General features: G+C 51.3%; 1 protein-coding gene across 1 annotated transcript; it reads left to right on the top strand.

Annotated features, from left to right (window-relative positions):
- Positions 1–7,707: 7,707 nt before the first annotated feature.
- On the top strand, positions 7,708–17,407 carry MIIP (migration and invasion inhibitory protein). The gene is made up of 10 exons (XM_082832456.1): positions 7,708–7,791; positions 9,524–9,719; positions 9,968–10,294; positions 10,730–10,811; positions 14,488–14,596; positions 14,682–14,734; positions 15,436–15,565; positions 15,726–15,822; positions 16,789–16,923; positions 17,208–17,407. The coding sequence occupies exons 2-10, from the start codon at positions 9,606–9,608 to the stop codon at positions 17,292–17,294; spliced, it is 1,134 nt and encodes a 377-aa protein (XP_082688582.1). The 5' UTR covers positions 7,708–7,791; positions 9,524–9,605; the 3' UTR covers positions 17,295–17,407.
- Positions 17,408–17,857: the final 450 nt, after the last annotated feature.

The raw sequence follows: 17,857 nt of genomic DNA, 5'->3' as shown, positions 1-17,857 counted from the left end.
GCACCTGCACTGGGGTGGCTGAGCACAGAGGGGGGCTGATATTTACCAGCTGCATCGTCCGTTCCAGCTGGTCGTGGGCCGTCTCCCAGGCAGCAGATGTCCTCTGGTGGATTTGAAACATGAGACACCAAGATGTGATCCCGTGTGCCCCCATGTACCGGACAGCATTGGTTCATCTTCCCCCTTTCCCCAGTTCTTGGCGCTAGTCTTCTGATCTCTTTCTCCTGAGCTCTGACCTCCAGTCACACCATTTGCCACCACCCAGGAGATTGTGTATCATCTCTTCCTTAGACTGTTCATCCCTCCTCATGAATGGATGACCAAGTGTACAGCTCACAGCTCTGACCACCAGGAGGATTAACCTTCATCCCTGAGGCGGCATCATGGCATAAGAGTGGAAATGGTCCATTTCCAGTGAGGGCAAACATACTGCGCCCAGCTAGGCCAAGTTCTTTATTGTTTGCTTACTTGCTTCATACCTTTTAATAGCTTTATTGAGATATAGTTAACATACAATAACTGCCCATGTTTTTTTTTTTTTTTTTTTTTTTGCGGTATGCGGGCCTCTCACTGCCGCAGCCTCTCCCATTGCGGAGCACAGGCTCCGGACGCGCAGGCTCAGCGGCCATGGCTCACGGGCCCAGCCGCTCCGCGGCATGTGGGACCTTCCCGGACCGGGGCACGAACCTGCGTCCCCTGCACCGGCAGGCGGACTCTCAACCACTGCGCCACCAGGGAAGCCCTGCCCATGTTTAAAGTGTACAATTTGATAAGTTTGGGCAGATGTATGCACCTATGAAAGCATCACCACAATCAGGACAGTGAACAAACCCATCATGCCCCACGTTTCCTTGTGCCCCATCATCATCCCTCCCGCCCACCCCATCTCCAAGCAACCCCTCATCTTTCTGTCACTATAGATGAGTTTACATCTTCTCAAGTTTTATATAGACTGAAGATTCAGTGTGTACTCTTTTCCCACTCAGCAAAACTTTGTTTTTTTACTTTTTTTTTTTTTGGCCGCGCAGCTTGTGGGATCCTAGTTCCCTCACCATGGATTCAACCCAAGCCCTCAGCAGTAAAAGTGCAGAGTCCTAACCGCTGGACCGCCAGGGAATTCCCAGCATAATTATTTTGAGATGCATCCGTATTGTGTGTGGACAAGTAGTTTGTTCATTTTTATTGCTGAGTAGTATCCATTGTATGGATGGATGTACCACAATTTGTTTATCCATTCCCCCCTTGATGGACATTTGGATTTACAATATAGCTGCTATGAACATTCATATACAAGTCTTCATATAGATTATATTTTTTCCCTTAGATAAATGCTTAGAAGTAGAACAAATGGGTCATGTATGTTTAACTTAAAAAAAAAAACAGCTTTACTGAGGTACAATATATGTATCATAAAATTCACTCTTTTTGTTTGTGTTTTGTTTTGTTTTGTTTTTGCGGTACGCGGGCCTCTCACTGTTGTGGCCTTTCCCGTTGCAGAGCACAGGCTCCAGACGCGCAGGCTCAGCGGCCATGGCTCACGCTCCGCGGCATGTGGGATCCTCCCGGACCGGGGCACGAACCCGTGTCCCCTGCATCGGCAGGCGGACTCTCAACAACTGCGCCACCAGGGAAGCCCCTAAATTCACTCTTTTAAAATGTACAATTCAATCATTTCAGCAAATTTACAAAGTTCTGCAGCCCTCATCACCACAATCCAATTTTAGGATATTTTCATTACCTCACAATGATCCCTCCTGCCCATTTGCAGTAAATCTCTGTTCCCACCCAGACACATGGAACCACTAATCTTATTTTCTGTCTCCATAGATTTGCCTTTTCTGGACATTTCATATAATTGGAGTCATCAATATGCGGTCTTTTTTGTATGACTTCTTTCACTTAACATAACGATGAGGTTCGTCCATGTTGTAGCACGTGTCAGTATTTCATTTCTTTTTATTGCCATTTTCTATTGTATGGATACCACATTTAGTTTGTCCATTTATGAGTTGACGGACATTTGGATTATTTCCCCTTTTTTGTGGCTATAATGAATAATGCTGCCAGGAACATTCTTGTACAAGTCTTCGCGTGGACATGTTTTCATTTCTCTTGGGTAGATACCTAGCACTGGAATTTCTGGGTCATATGGTAAATTTATATTTAACTTTTTAAGATACTGTCAAACTGTTTTCTGAAGTGATTGTACAATTTTACATTCCCACCAGCAGAGCACATGGGTTCCAGTTTTTCCCTGTCCTCGCCAATACTGGTATAGTGAGTCTTTGATTTTACATGCCATCATTTTAGACATAGAAATAGTTATGCGGTGGTGTCTCATTCTGGCTTTATTTTACATTTGCCTAGCAAATGGAGCCTAGAGCAAGAGAAGACTCTAGAAAGACAGATTGGGATAAAAGCTGGTGCTAGGTGTATTAATGGTGGGTAAGGATGCTGAGCTGAGTCTCTGACCAGCCTCAATAGGAGAGTTCTGTGACGTGGAGCATCTTTTTGTGCTTATTCACCATCTGTATGTATCTCTTCTTTGGTGTTCAATTCTTTTAATCATTTAAAAAATTGGGTTGTTTGTTAGCCAAGACATGGAAGCAACCTAGGTATCCATCAACAGATGAATGGATGCCAGTGAGGAAGGCAAGCATCCTGTCTTACCCCTGTTCTAGCCCCAGAGCCTGTAATGGTGAACCCACTGGAGCTAACTGGGAGAGAGGATGAGAACTTGTTCCATAAGGAACTGTCTAAGATACAGCAAATGTCCGTGGACAGCATTTGCTTGGCTTTTCTTGGCCATTCATAGCGAGAATAGGTTTGGCTATTTTAGGTACTTGGCTAATTACATGATGTTCTCATTCTGCAGCAGCTTGTTCCTTGCTCCTGTATCACTCCTGGAAAGCCTCCCGAGTTAAAAGGTACCATTGCCACTTACCTGCTTGTTCACCCAAAGGTCCAGCCCGTTGTCTGGAGCCTGAGAATGATTTCAGGGGAAAGGAGTAAGCCATATTTCTGCTCAACTCCAGTCTGAAGTTAAGAGGTCTGAAGGAAGAACAAAGCACACAAAATGGAATCCGATTATTCTTGGAAGACATCAAAAATGGAATATTCTTGGGAATTCCCTGGTGCTCCAGTGGTTAGGACTCTGTGCTTTCACAGCTGAGGCCTGGGTTCAATCCCTGGTCAGGGAACTAGGATCCCACAAGCCGTGAGGCGCAGCCTGAAAAAAAAAAAAAGGAACTTTCTTATACAACCTAGCTGTTCAAATTAGCATACAATCATTTCAGCCTTTCTAAATAAAAGTTTTGTTTTTTTAACCTTAAAACAAACAAAAAAACAGATGAATGGGTAAAGAATACGTGATATATATATATATATATATATATATATACACACAATGGAATATTACTCAGCCATAAAAAGAATGAAATATTGCCATTTGCAGCAACATGGATGGATCTAGAGGATATCATACTAAGTGAAGTAAGGCAGACAGAGAAAGACAAACATTATATGTGGAATCTAAAAAATAATACAAATGGACTTATTCACAAAACAGAAACAGACTGAGAGACATAGAAAACAAACTTATGATTCGGGGGGAGGGATAAATTAGGAGTATGGGATTAACAGATATACACTACTACATATAAAATAGATAAACAACAAGGATTTACTGTATAGGGAACTATAGTCAATATCTTGTAATAACCTATAATGGAAAATAATATGAAAAATATTTAACTAATTCACTTTGCTATACACCTGAAAATAACACAATATTATAAATAAACTATACTTCAATAAAAAAAATTGGGTTGTTTTCTTGTGAGTTGGGAGAGTTATTTATATAATCTGGATACAAATTCTTTATTAGACATGTGATCTGCAATTATCTTCTCCAATCTTGTGGCTTGTATTTCCACTCTCTTAACAACGTCTTTCAAAGAGCAGAAGTTATTAATTTTGACAAAGTCCAATTTATCCATTCTTCTTTTAGAGATTGTACTTTTGGTGTCGTATCTAAGAAATTTCTGCTTAATGCAAGGTCACAAAGATTTTATTCTCGGTTTTCTTCTAGAAGTTTTATAGTTTTAGGTTTTACAGTTAGGTCTATGATACATCTTGAGTTAATTTTTACATATGGTACAGATATGGTACAGATAGAGGGTTTTAAAATTTTTGTTTTGTTTTGTGGTGTGTGTGTCTTTAGCATATGAACATCCAATTGTTCTTGTACCATTTGCTGAAAAGGCTGTCCTTTCTCCACTGAGTTGCCTCTGCATCTTTGTCAAAAATTAATTGATCATGTATGTGAGAGACAATTTCTGGACTTTCTATTCTATTCCATTCATTTATTTGTCTACCTTGATGCCAATACTACACTCTCTTGATTACTGTAGCTTTTTTTAAAAATTTATTTATTTATTTTTGGCTGTGTTGGGTCTTCGTGTCTGTGCGAGGGCTTTCTCTAGTTGCGGCAAGTGGGGGCCACTCTTCATCACGGTGCGCGGGCCTCTCACTATCGTGGCCTCTCTTGTGGCGGAGCACAGGCTTCAGATGCGCAGGCTCAGTAGTTGTGGCTCACAGGCCTAGTTGCTCCGTGGCATGTGGGATCTTTCCAGACCAGGGCTTGAACCCGTGTCCCCTGCATTGGCAGGCAGATTCTCAACCACTGTGCCACCAGGGAAGCCCGATTACTATAGCTTTATAATAAATCTTAAAGCAGGTAGCGTAGGTCATCTGAATTTGTTCTTTGTTTTCAAAATTGTTTTGGCTCTCTAAGTCCTTTGCACTTCCATATGAATTTTAGAAATTGTCAGTTTATACAAAGAAACTTACTGGGATTTTATTTGGGATTGTATTGAGTCTATAGGTCAATTTGGGGAGAATTGATATCTTAAAAATTTGAATTTTTCAAGCCATGAACACAGTATATCTCTCCAATTATTTAATCTCCTTTAATTTCTCTCAACACTGTTTTATAACTTTAATATATAGGTCTTGTATTTTGGGGGTCAGATTTATCCTTAAGTATTTAATTTTTATATTTCTTGATGTATTTTAAATGTTTTTTTTTAAAATTTCAGTTTCTGATTGTTTATTGCTAATATATAGAAATACGACTGATTTTTGTATATTGATCTTGTATCTTGCAACTGCAAAACCCATTAACGATTCTAGTAGCTTTTTTGTAGAGTCCATGAGATTTTCTGTTATCATGCTGTCTGTGAATAGTTTTACTTCTTCCTCTCCGTTCCAGATGTCTTTGATTTTTCTTATTGCACTGGCTAGAACTCTAGTGTAATATTGAATTGAACTGGTGATAGCAGACATCCTTAACTTTTCCTAATTGTAGGGAGAAAGCATTCAGTCTTTTATTATGAAATATGCTGTTAAATGTAGGTGTTTCATAGATGCCTTTTATCAAGATGAGAAAGTTCCCTTCCAGTCCTAGTTTGCTGCAAGATTTTTTTTTTAATTTTTATAAATTTATTTATTTTTGGCTGCGTTGGGTCTTCGTTGCTGTGTGCAGGCTTTCTCTAGTTGTGGTGAGCGGGGGCCACTCTTCGTTGCGGTGCGCGGGCTTCTCATTGCGGTGACTTCTCTTGTTGCAGAGCACGGGCTCTAGGTGCGTGGGCTTCAGTAGTTGTGGCACATGGGCTCAGTAGTTGTGGCTCGTGGGCTCTAGAGCGCAGGCTCAGTAGTTGTGGCACATGGATTCAATTGCTCCAAGGCATGTGGGATCCTCCCGGACCAGGGCTCGAACCTGTGTCCCCTGCATTGGCTGGTGGACTCTTAACCACTGCGCCACCAGGGAAGCCCCAAGATTTTTATTTTTAAAGATTTTTATTAATTTAGTTAAACTAAAAAAAACCCCACTTCACCCATTTCTCCTACTCCCTGCCTCTTGCAGCCACCAATCTCTTTTCTGTATCTATGAGCTTGCTTTTTGTTTTTTTAGATTCCACATATAAGAGAGAAATATTGTATTTGTCTTTCTCTATCTGACTTATTTCACTTAGCATAATGCCTGCAAGTTCCATCCGTGTTATTGAAAATGGCAAGATCTCCCCTTTTTTTTTTTTTTTTTTTGCGGTACGCGGGCCTCTCACAGTTGTGGCCTCTCCTGTTGCGGAGCACAGGCTCTGGACGCGCAGGCTCAGCGGCCATGGCTCACGGGCCCAGCCGCTCCGCGGCAGGTGGGATCCTCCCGGACCGGGGCACGAACCCGTGTCCCCTGCATCGGCAGGCGGACTCTCAACCACTGCACCACCAGGGAAGCCCAGATCTCCCCTTTTTTACGGCTGAATCATAGTCCATTATAGATATACACCACACTTTCTGTATCCACTCATCCATTGCTGGACACTTCGGTTGTTTCCATATATTGGCTATCATAAATAATGCTGCAATGAACATGGGGGTGCATCTAGCTTTTAAAATCAGTGTTTTTGCTTTCTTCAGATAAATACCCAAAAGTGGAATTGCTGGATAATAAGGTAGTTCTATTTTTAAATTCTGAGGAAATCTCAAACCTCCATACTCTTTTCCATAGTGGTTGCACCGATTTACATTCCCACCAACAGTGCACAAATGTTCCCTTTTCTCCACATCCTTGCCAACACTTGTTATTTCTTGCCTTTTTAGTAATAGTCATTCTAACACATGTAAGGTGATAACTCATTGTGGTTTTGATTTGCATTTCCCTGATAGTTATTGATATTGAGCATCTTTTCAGGTACCTATTGGCCATCTGTCTTCTTTGGGAAAATGTCTGTTCAGATCCTCTGCCCATTTTTAAGTTGGATTGTTTGGGGTCTTTTTTGCTATTGAGTTGTATGAAGCTGGAAGATTTTTTTTAAAAATCAGAAATGAGTGTTGGATTTTGTCAAATGCCGGAACATCTCTTTAAAAGATTGTGGCACTCCAACTGCAGCTACTAAGAAAAAGGGACAGTGCTTGGTGGATTTTTCTGTATCTATTGAGATGGCTTTTCTTTCTTTCCTTTCGTCTGTTAATTTGGGAATTATACTGACTGCCTCTAAAAGGTTCTGGTCAAGTCATTTCATCTCTCATGACCTCGTTTTTTGCTTTGTCTGTAAAACGGGACAATAATATTCATCTTAAAGCACATTTATGAGGCCGGCATGCATTGGCATATGGAAAATACATGGCGCAAAGTAGGCACTCCATATAAACTTGCCCATATTTTACAGACTGGATCACAGCTACCTGTGTTCAAATCTTACCCGCTGCCTCTCCCCCTCCTCCAGGAAAGGACCCATCTTAATTCTTTCCTGCCTCCCAACGCTTAGTACAGTGACTCTTGGCACAAAATAGGCCTAAGTACTCGAATGAAAGTATGAAAGCATGGGTCACTGGCCACCGCCTACCCACAGCTGCATCCTTTGGCTCTGCGGAAGCATCAGGTCCGGACTCTGACACTGCCGTCACCAAACGTGAAATAGCCGCGGCCTTGTCCTGACCAATCGGAGCCCGTCTTCTGGGGTCCCGCCCCATTCCGACTATCAACCGCTAGACCTGGGAAGTTGACCAATCAGATGTTGAGCACCGTCGTTATCCCCGCCTCAGTGTTGAAAAAGCAGCTTCTGAAGGCGAAGTAAAGCTCGCAAGAGCGTCCCGGCTCCGCCCCACATCTGACCAATCAGGGCTCCCGAATCAGGCCCCGCCCCCGGCCGCCGAAGCGTAGGGTGGCCTGGGCGGAACTCCCGGCAGCGCAGGCGGCGGTGAGCTGCGCGGCTCCGGGGCTTCCTAGAGGTGAGTGAGGCAGTGGCGGGGCCGGGTATGGAGAGGAAGGGCTCGACGGTTTGCCTCACGTACGCCCCCACGGAGGGTCCGTGGCCCGCGAAGGGAAAGAAGAGGGAGGCTGAGTCTCCCTTTCCCGGGGGTCCCGCCCTTTTGTTCCGCGGCACCGCAGCTGGTACCCTTGCTGCCCCAGTTTCTCTTTTGAACGTCGCCTTCCCGTTACCTTGGTGCGGCTTTAGCTTTCCAGAGCGCCGCCGGAGCCGGAGGTGTTCTCTTTAACACCGTGCGAAAACGGAGATCCTCGAACTATAGGTCTGGCCCAGAGTCAGATAAGGACGGGGGCCGGGAGTCCCTGTCCTGCGGATGAGGCTTTTTACCCCGTTTGTCCGCACCACCCCCCGCACAGTCTGTACTCGCATCTCCGCTGCCCCCCTTCCCTACATGGGTATATGTGGGGACGGCTCCAGGGTAGCCTGGCTTCTCTCTGCTTTAGCCACTGCAACCGGGCCCTGAGGAGGGGGCCCGGGTGTGGGCGGTCCACACGAGAGGAGTGTTGGTGGGAGGGCTGGGGTTCTGAGAGTAGGGTGTCTGTCTGGACGCAGTGTTAGAAAGGGATCGTGTGTACTGGGGGAGACTCGGTTTCTGGTTGGAGGCATCTGGGCTCGGGACTCTGAGGGAAGAGGAAGCCTCTTCCCCTAGTCTGCAGAAATCCCTTCCAGCAGCATCAGTGTGTCCCTGAGTCTGGATCCCTGGGGGGCCAAAGGCTGGGAGAAGGAGGAGGCAGCTTCCCAGGCCCCCCTCCACACTGTTTGGGGAAAGGCTGGCATAACCGTGTACCCCGGAGCCCGGTTTGGGTTCAAATCCTGGCTTTGCCACCTACAAGCTGTGTGACTTGGGGCTAGTAGCTTAACTTCTCTGAACTTTGGTTTCTTCATTTGTAAAAGGGAAGAAGGAGGGAGGGCAGGAGAGAGGGAGGAGTCCCTTCACAAATCTGATTTGTGTTGAATTTGAAAGTTATCATGCTTTACATCTGTGGACTTGCCCTAGTTGTCTTCTACAAATTAATCTAGTAATTTCATAGTTAAGGTTGTTAAAGAGGGATTTTTTTTTAAGATGTTGGGGGTAGGAGTTTATTAATTTATTCATTTATTTTTGCTGTGTTGGGTCTTCGTTTCTGTGCGAGTGCTTTCTCTAGTTGTGGCAAGTGGGGGCCACTCTTCATCGCGGTGCGCGGGCCTCTCACTATCGTGGCCTCTCTTGTTGCGGAGCACAGGCTCCAGACGCGCAGGCTTAGTAGTTGTGGCTCGTGGGCCTAGTTGCTCCACGGCATGTGGGATGTTCCCAGACCAGGGCTCGAACCCGTGTCCCCTCCATTAGCAGCAGACTCCCGACCACTGCGCCACCAGGGAAGCTCGTTAAAGAGGGATTGATCTCTTTTGACATGTTAGGAAACACGCTGTGGCCAGTGTAATAATAATAGGCATTTACTGAGTGCTTACTGTGTGTGCCAGGCACTGTACTAACATTTAATATACATGATCTCCTTTAATCCTTACAACAGTCTTATGAGGTCAATGCTGTTATCATCTGTTTGGCAGATGAGGAAACTGAGGCACAGAGAGGTTAAATAACTTGTCTGAGGCTGCACAGTTAGGGAGTATCAAAGTGGGGATTTGAACCCCGGCCTCTGGCTCTGCAGGGCAGCCTCCTCAGCGCTATGTTGTGCTGTCTATCTTGGCTTCAGGTAGGAGAACTTGGCCGTGAGGGCGCTCTGTGGTCCGGGAGTCGGTGACACCTGTCGTGGGAAGCCAGTGGATACGCCTGGGATGGTGGAGACCAGAGATCTGGCACAGCTACGGCAGCTCAACCTGGAGCTCCTGAGGCAGCTGTGGGTCGGACAGGATGCCGTGCGGCGGTCCGTGGCCAAGGCAGCCTCAGAGGTGAGCGCCTTGGCCAAGTCCCGGGAGTGAGGGAGGGGCTCCTAACCCTCAGGCCAGAATCCAGGGCTTCTGGGTCCTCTCGTGCAGCATGCCCATTTTACTGATGATGAGAAAACTGAGTGAGGCCCAGAGTGGGAAGGGACTGGCCTGGGACATGCAGAGGCTGGAGCAAGGGTGAGCACCAGGCCTTCATGCCCAGTGCAGGCCAGCTGGGTAGATGGCTGGGTGAACTGGCCTCTCTGTTCCAGTCAAGCCTGGACTCCAGCAGCAGCTACAACTCAGAGATGCCGTCATCCCAAGAGACGTCCTCAGTGGCCTCAAGAGCCTCCTGCCCACAGGATGCCCACCGAGGTGACCCCTGTGACAGGGACGGGGCCAGCTCCGGGGTGGTCTCTCTCCCACCTGCCAGGTGCCTCCACCAGGAGCCCCCGGGCCCACTGAGGCCCTGCTCGGCTCCCCTGCTGGCCACCTCAGACTCGAGCGACCCAGAGCCTTCAGCAGAGCTGGACAGTCTAGACACCCAGGAGGCACAGGCCCTGAAGTCCCTCCTGGCTCAACGGAGCAAGCTGTCCGAGGTAATGCGGGCGAGTGGAGCATCCACTGACGGGCACGTCCTTGAGCCTCAGTTTCCCCCCTGACAGATGCACTCATGGGCAGCCTCCCTTCCAGGGTGAGGCTCCTGGGAGGTACCGTGAGTCAAGTCCAGCTCAGCCTAAGTGCTTGATAAGTTGTGGCCATTAGTTTCTCAGACAGCACTTTGGGAAGAAGATGACCAGCCCCATTATGCAGATGGGAAGACGGGCGTTGAGAGGACAGACTTGTTCAAAGTCACACATGGAGGCGGGTGGGGGCCAAACTCTTGTCCTCCAGCCCCCAAGCCCTCGGCTGAGCCCTGGGGCCCCTGTCAGTGTATGAGTTAAGACACAGCCCTTTTCCTCCCTGCAAGGTGGGACCTCCCTTGGGCCAGGCCTGCTGGCCTAGCCCTTGCCCGTCTTTGCCTCCCTCCTCAGCCGCGAGTGACCAACAAGGAGTCTCCAGTGCCTGAGAAGAGCTGGTGCCTCAGACCGTGCCTGGGCTGCGACTGGCTTGCAGGTGTGGCTAGCCCCCGTGCCCGGGGCGCGGGTGGAGGCCCCCGCTTGCTTCTGCGCCTGCCTGCGCCCCCAGTGGGCACTGCTGCTCTTTTTCCGACTGTTCCACCCCCCTCGGGGAGCACCTTCAGTACCGCGTCTCCTGTCTCAGCCCTTGGCACAGTGACAGGCACAGAGATGGTGCTCACCGAGTGTTTGTTGAATGAATGAACAAATCAGAGCTGCTGTATTTTCTTGGCATTTATTGTGTGCCAGGCCCCTGTGAAACTCTGTATGCGTGTCCTCTCTTTACTGCCCATCCCCCCACTCCCCCAGCACTCAGTGGCTTCCTGGCTGGTCTCCCTCTGGGCTCTTTCACCCCCATTATCATCCATTTTCGGCACAGCAGCCAGAACTAATGTTTAAGCACGGGAATCAGATCACGTCACTCAGAGTACTTAGCACTTAGAGTAAAATCTGAAATCCTTGTCTAGAGTTTTGAGGTGTGATCTGGCTTCTGCTTGGCCCCGTGACATGGCCTCTTAACCATCTACCTTCTGACTCCTCACGCTGGCCTCCTTGCTGGTCCTTGAACCTGCCATGCTCACGGCCACCTCGGGGCCTTTGCACTTGCTGTGCCCTTTGCTTTGAACGCACCTCCCCAGGTTCACACCTGCTGGTTCCTTTTCGTCACTGAGTGTTCAGCTCAAGTGGTAGGCCTTCCACGAGCACAACGTTGTAGGGCCACCACACCTGCATCCTTGCCTGTTGCATTGTTGCCTGTTGCAGCCGTTTGTATGTTCCTTGTATCATTCATTCATTCTCAGAAGTCATCTTGTTTGCTTGTTTCTTGTCTGACTTCTCCGGTGGACTATAAGCTCTGTTGGAGCAGGGGCCTGGCCGTCATTTTTGTTGCTGTGCTCCCCGAGTCTGAGCCTAGAACGGTGCCTGGCACGTAGTAGGCCCTCAGCCAACGCTGGCTGAGTGAGTGAGCGGGCGGCCCTAGGAGGTTGGTGCTATCGGACCCCCACTTTCACAAAGGAGGAAACTGGTGTACAGAGAAGTTGAGTTGCTGCCCCAAGGCAGGTGCTCTGTGGGGCTGCTGAGACCCTGCGGTGGTGGGGACACAGGCCCCATCCCAAGGACTTCCCTGACTGCCAGCTCACTGCTTTGCTTCCTGTCTCTAGGAAAGTAGAGGCGGCTGCCCCCTGCCTGCCCTGTGTGTGTGTGTGTGTGTGTGTGTGTGTGTGTGTGTGTGTGCGCACGCCTCTCACCCCCCTTTCCGAGCCCCCGTCCTGTCCCTGCATTTGTGTGCTTGGGCCCCATCCCTTCTTGGCTCCCAGAAGTTTTTTTTTTTTAATTAATTAATTTATTTATTCTTGGCCGCGTTGGGTCTTTGTTGCTGCACATGCGCTTTCTCTAGTTGCGGCGAGCGGGGGCTACTCTTCGTTGCGGTGCGCAGACTTCTCACTGCAGTGGCTTCTCTTGTTGCGGAGCGTGGGCTGTAGGGGCATGGGCTTCAGTAGTTGTGGCACGCAGGCTCAGTAGTTGTGGCGCATGGCTTAGTTGCTCCGTGGCATGCGCGATGTTCCCGGACCAGGGCTCAAAACCGTGTCCCCTGCATCGACAGGCGGATTCTTAACCACTGCGCCACCAGGGAAGTCCCTCCCAGAGGGTTTTTTCCCTGTAATTCTCTCCTCTCCTTCCTCCACCATCACTCTGCCCCGTCAGTATATGAGCGCCAGGGAATATTAATGACAATTGATTTCAGTGAGTGCTTATTATGTGCCGGGCCCTGTGCCAAGAGCTTCCCTCTGCTTCGCTCCCATTCACTCCTTAACTTCTCACAATGATCTGATTAGGTGGATGCTGTTACTGTCCCCACTGGCAGATGAGAAGGCTGAGGCATCAAGAGACTGAAAACCTTAGCAAAGTCTCACATGTGGTCAGGGGTAAAGCTGCAGTCTGTGATTTCCCATCCTGAGGAAGCATCGCTCCCTTTATATCCTGCCTTTGCTTCTAGTTACTGCCCGTGTTCTCTGCTTTTCTTTATAACAAAACTCCTCAAAAGGGCCATCTAGACTCGCTGTCACCAGTTTCTCTCCCTGACTTTTTCTTAAACTGGACTTCAGCCCCTGACACCCTCTGATGCTGTCTTCGGCCGGGTCAGCAGTGACCTCTGCATTGCCAGCTCCCAGCTCAGTGCTCAGTCCAGAGCTTTCTTGGCCCCTGGGTAGCGTGGACACAGTGGCCACTCCCTCCTCCCCGAAGCTCTTTCTTCTTCTGACTTCCAGGCCCGGGCCCCCCCACTGGCTCTTTCCAGCTTCCCTGGCTGCTCTGTCCAGTCTCTGCTGGATCCAGTTCCTTGTTCCACATTCCAGAGGCCCCCCCCCAGTGCCGAGGCTCTCCATGCTCTCTTCTCCCTGACTTTATCTCTACCCGTGCTGCTCCTCTGAATTCCAGACTTGTATATCTGGTTTTCTTCTCTGCAGAGCTCATTAGGTGTGTTAGACTAATCTCAGGTCCAAAATCAAGGTCCTGATTTCCGCCCCACCTGGTCCTCCTGCAGTCTGTTCTATCTCTGTTAGTGGCAACTCCATTTATGGAGCTAATGGCCATAATCTTGAGATCAGCCTTGATATTTTCCTCTCCTTTTCACACACTGTGCATCCTGGTAGTCCTGCCTTCCATGTATTTCTAGAATTTTACTGTTTGTCTCCACCAGGATGCCTGCAGTAGCCTCCTAACTGGTGCCCCTGCTTCCCCTCACCTTGCAGCAGCCAGAAGGGGGGTCCTATAAAAGTACATGGCTGATCTGATTGCATCACTCCTTGTCCCCAAACCCACCGCTGGCTTCCCAGCCTCATCTCCTCCACCCTCACCCCTACACCTATTTTTACCTCCTGGGTGTTCCTTAAACATACCAACCACAGCTGCCCCAGGGCCTTTGCATTTGCTCTTCTGTCTGCCTGGGATGTCCCCACGGCTCCCTCCCTCCCTTCGTCAGGTCTCTGCTCAGGTGTCACCTCCTCAGGGAAACTTCCTCTGGCTCCCCTGCCCTACCAAGTTCAGTTTTCTGACTCTCTTTTATTTATTTATTATTTTGGGCTGCGTCGGGTCTTAGTTGTGGCACGCGGGCTCTTCATTGCGGTGCACAGGCTTCTCTCTCTCTAGTTGTGGCGTGCAGGCTCAGTAGTTGCAGCACGTGGGCTTAGTTGCCCCGTGGCATGTGGGATCTTAGTTCCCTGACCAGGGATCAAACCCGCATCCCTTGCGTTGGAAGGCAGATTCTCAACCACTTGACCACCAGAGAAGTCCCTCCTGACTCTCTTTTATTTTCTGGCAGGTGTCACCCCTCAATGTTGTATTACAGGTTTCTTTGGTGACTAGCTCGTCTGTTGCCACATTAGAAAGTAAGCCTCATGAGGGCAGGGGCTTTGTCCAGGTAGCTGTTCTTTCCCCAGCACGTAAAACAGTGTCTGGCCCGTAGTAGGGGCTCTATAAATATTTTTTGCGTGGACGATCGGATATGCATGAGGGTAGACAGACACGAGACAAAACCAACAGTCACGTGAGTGGAGGGTCCCCTCCAGGTCTGTACGAGGTACGGTGGGGTCAAAGCAGGTGGCCTGGGGCGCCAGTGCCCAGCTTCCCCTGAGTCTTGGCCACACAGCAGCTCCTTTGTGTGTTGCCCGCTCCAGGGTCTCCGGACAACAGCTCTCCCGTCACCAGCAAGCCCGAGGCCTTCTTCTCGAAGCTGCAGAAGTTCCGGGAAGCCAACAAGGAGGAGTGTATTTGCAGTGACCCTGAGTGAGCAGTGGCAGGTGCGGGGCGGGCAGGGCGGCGGGCTCAGGGCCTGTGTCACCCTGGCCTGCTCACCCTCTCGCCCTCACAGATCCCAGTTCCTAGGCCTGCAGGAGAGTAGTGCTGTGGAGGGGGACCACGAATGTGAGTGTAAAGGCTCGGCGGCCGCCCCGTAGCCCAGCTAAGGCCTGGGGGCCTGGGGAGGCAGCTGGGGACGGGGGCGAGGGAGGCCTGGGGTCCAGGCAGGGGGGCCGTGAGCCTGGGGTGAGCTGAGGCCTGGCCTCAGGGGGAACAGGGCCTGCCCTGTGCTATCCACCTCGCCCCTCGCCCGCGCCTGCCGTTTTCTCCCAGCTGCCTCATTTTCTCATGTGTCCCCACTCCCTCCACCTCCTCTCCACACAGGGGTCGTCTGGGTGGGCAGCGGGGGGGGGAATGTTCCAGCTCAGTCACGTGGGCACCCAAGTCTTTGCTGTGGGTTTGCACGAGCAGCATACAGTGTATACATGTGTGTACATATGTGTGTGAGGCGTGTTCCTATGGATGTACGTGTGTGTGTACCCTGTGTGTGTGATTACAAGTGTAGGCACGTTCATGTGTGTCCACAGATATGACTGTATGAAGCCGTGCTTTGTGTTTGCACGGATGACATTTGCACATGTGAAGTTGCTGGCATGTGCACGTGTGTGTCACGCTTGAGTAGAAGGTGGTGCTCAGGGTTGTTGCATGTGAGCACGTGTGCGTGTGCATGCTCTGTCTGTGTACACGTGGGTGAGCCTGTGTGGTTGGGGTCCAGGGACCTAGGTTCCCTGGCTGAGGGGGGCTTCTGCTTCTCACGGATCTCACAGGTGTGTATTGTTACTGTGTCAACCGGCGCCTGTTTCTGGTGCCTTCGGATCCCGGCACCCCCTGCTGCCTGTGCCGGACACCACGGGGCCAGCGGGGTCCAGAGACCCTGGCAGAGCCAGCGCAGGTCAGGTGAGTGGCCAGAGTAGGCAGGACACCGGGGGGAGCTGTAGGGGCAGCCGCAGCTGAGGACAAGAGCAGAGCCTGGGGCCTGTGGTTTTGAGGGAGGGCAGGATGGGCCACAGCGGCCTGGAGGCGCCTGCAGCAGTGCCCCCACTATTACCCCCGCCAGGGTGAGGATCCCGCTGTCTGTCCTGGACCCCCCGCACCGGTACCGCATCCACCGGCGGAAGAGCTTCGACGCCTCCGACACGCTGGCGCTGCCCCGGGTGAGGATGGCCTTGGGGCTGTCCCCTGTCTGGCTCAGGTCTCTGGACGTGTCCTGAGGCCCAGAGTGCCAGGGACTGTCCCAAGGCCAATAGCAAGGCTGGGCTGAAGGACCGAAGTCTCTGGGGTTAGGGCTGGGCCACCCATGTCATGTGTACCGTGCTTGTTCCCTGAGGGAGGCTGGGCTCCCCACCCAGCCCCTGGCTTCCAGGAGGACTGTCTGCCCGTGCAGTGCACTGGCCTAGTGCACACGGGCCCCGTTTCTTGCGCTCTTGTGGCCACATGCACAGTCCTTAGGGCGATTATCTCGTGGAGCCACAGCAACTGAGAGTGCAGGTACTACTGTTATCCCACGTTACAGATGAGGAGACTGAGGCAGAGGGGAGGTGACTTGTCCAAGGTCAGCGGGATGGAAGAGCTGGGATTTCAACCTAGGTCCTTTGTGTCTCCTGGGTAGGACAGGGGTCACTGGGGACCCCACTCATTCCCAGTGGAGTCCGGAGGTGCTGGGGTTGCGGGGAGGAGAAGGGGTACTGAGGAAAGTCAGTTTGCTCATCTGTAAAATGGGTACAACATACTATCCTCAGGCTCATGGGGTGGACAAGGGGCAGGTCAGTGAGTCAATACCTGTCGGGGGCTTGGGGCAGAACTTGGTACATACGACGTGCTCCATCAGTGTCCACGGCCTTCCCTCCACCCATCTGTGGTCGGGGCCCAGGGCCTGGGTCAGCAGGGTTAGGAAAGGGAGGCCTGGGTTAACAGTGGTGGATAAGACCCCTGCCCTCGGGGAACCTCAGTCCGTGGGGGACACTGTGATTGGGAGGCCCCTTCACCCTCATGGGGGACACAGCCCTGTCCTAGAGGATGCTGCCAGTCCAAGGGGAGAGGTACAGCCCCTCCCTGGGGTGTGCCCAGTCAGTGGGGAGCCCCGCTCCAGGCCAGGCACCTTAACCCTTTGCTCTCCACAGCACTGCCTGCTGGGCTGGGACATTCTTCCTCCGAAGTCTGAGAAAAGCTCAGCCCCCAAGAGCCTGGACCTCTGGTCCAGTGTCTCTTCTGAGGCCCAACGTCGGAAGCTGTCAGCCACCAGCCCTTCTCACCGGGTACGGTCCAGGGAGCCCTGGGAGAGACAGACGCCTTGGAGCGGCCTGGGGACCGCAGCGTCCTGGGGGGCAGGATTGGGGTAGGAGTGCAGAGCCTGGAAACGGCTCTCTGAGGGGTTCCCTGTCCCTAGCCCTGGCCCTGACCCACGGCACCTCTCCAGGCACCACTGCTGCCTGCTGGCTACCCCACCCCATCCTGGAAGGTGACCCCAACTCTGAGATCCAGAAGGGGATGAGGCTGCCCCCAAAGAGGCCCCCCTGAAACCCTTCCCTTCACTCTCCAGGCCGTGCCAACGCGGGTCCCAGCCCCCACCCCGATCTGGTCAGAACCCTCCGTGCCCCAGCCCCGTGCCGCCCAGCCGAAGCCCTGAGGACTGGCCACTGGGAGGTGGACAGTGCCCCTACCATCGTTTCAGCCTCTCTCCTCCGGCAGGGGCGCCCACGAGAGGGGAGCTTTGCCCAGCCTCAGCTGGAGGTGGACTCTGGCCCCACCTTCCTAGGCCGGGCCGGTGGGTGGCCTCAGGCCTGTCTCCTTCCTGGGGACAGAGGAGACCCTGGGGTTGGGCAGAGGGGCTTCCGTGACACGTTTGTAAATAAAGCTTAGCACTCCCGCAGCTCCAGGTTCCCACGTGTGCCGGCTCTGTCCTGCTGAGGCCCCCAGAGCCCTAGAGGTGCCCTGGCCTCGGCCTGCCCCCCTCACTTGCAGAAGGACACCTCTGACAACCTGTGCTGGGCAGGGTGGATCCAGCAGCTTCTAACTCTGGGTAGGTGGCCTCCCCACCAGACAGGTGGGGGTGAGGCTCCCCAGAGTAAGGCTGAGGCCAAGGTCAGCGTTAAAAATCCATCTCAGCAAGGGGCTTGGGGTCTCAGGCTGTTCCCTGTGGATGAGGCTGGAGCTGTGACAGTGGGGAATGAGTGAGCTCTCCCCTTATTC

Source organism: Leucopleurus acutus, assembly GCF_964270905.1.
Source record: "Leucopleurus acutus genome assembly, chromosome: 2".
NCBI classification, from domain to species: Eukaryota; Metazoa; Chordata; class Mammalia; order Artiodactyla; family Delphinidae; genus Leucopleurus; species Leucopleurus acutus.
This window is presented reverse-complemented; position numbering and strand designations above follow the sequence as displayed.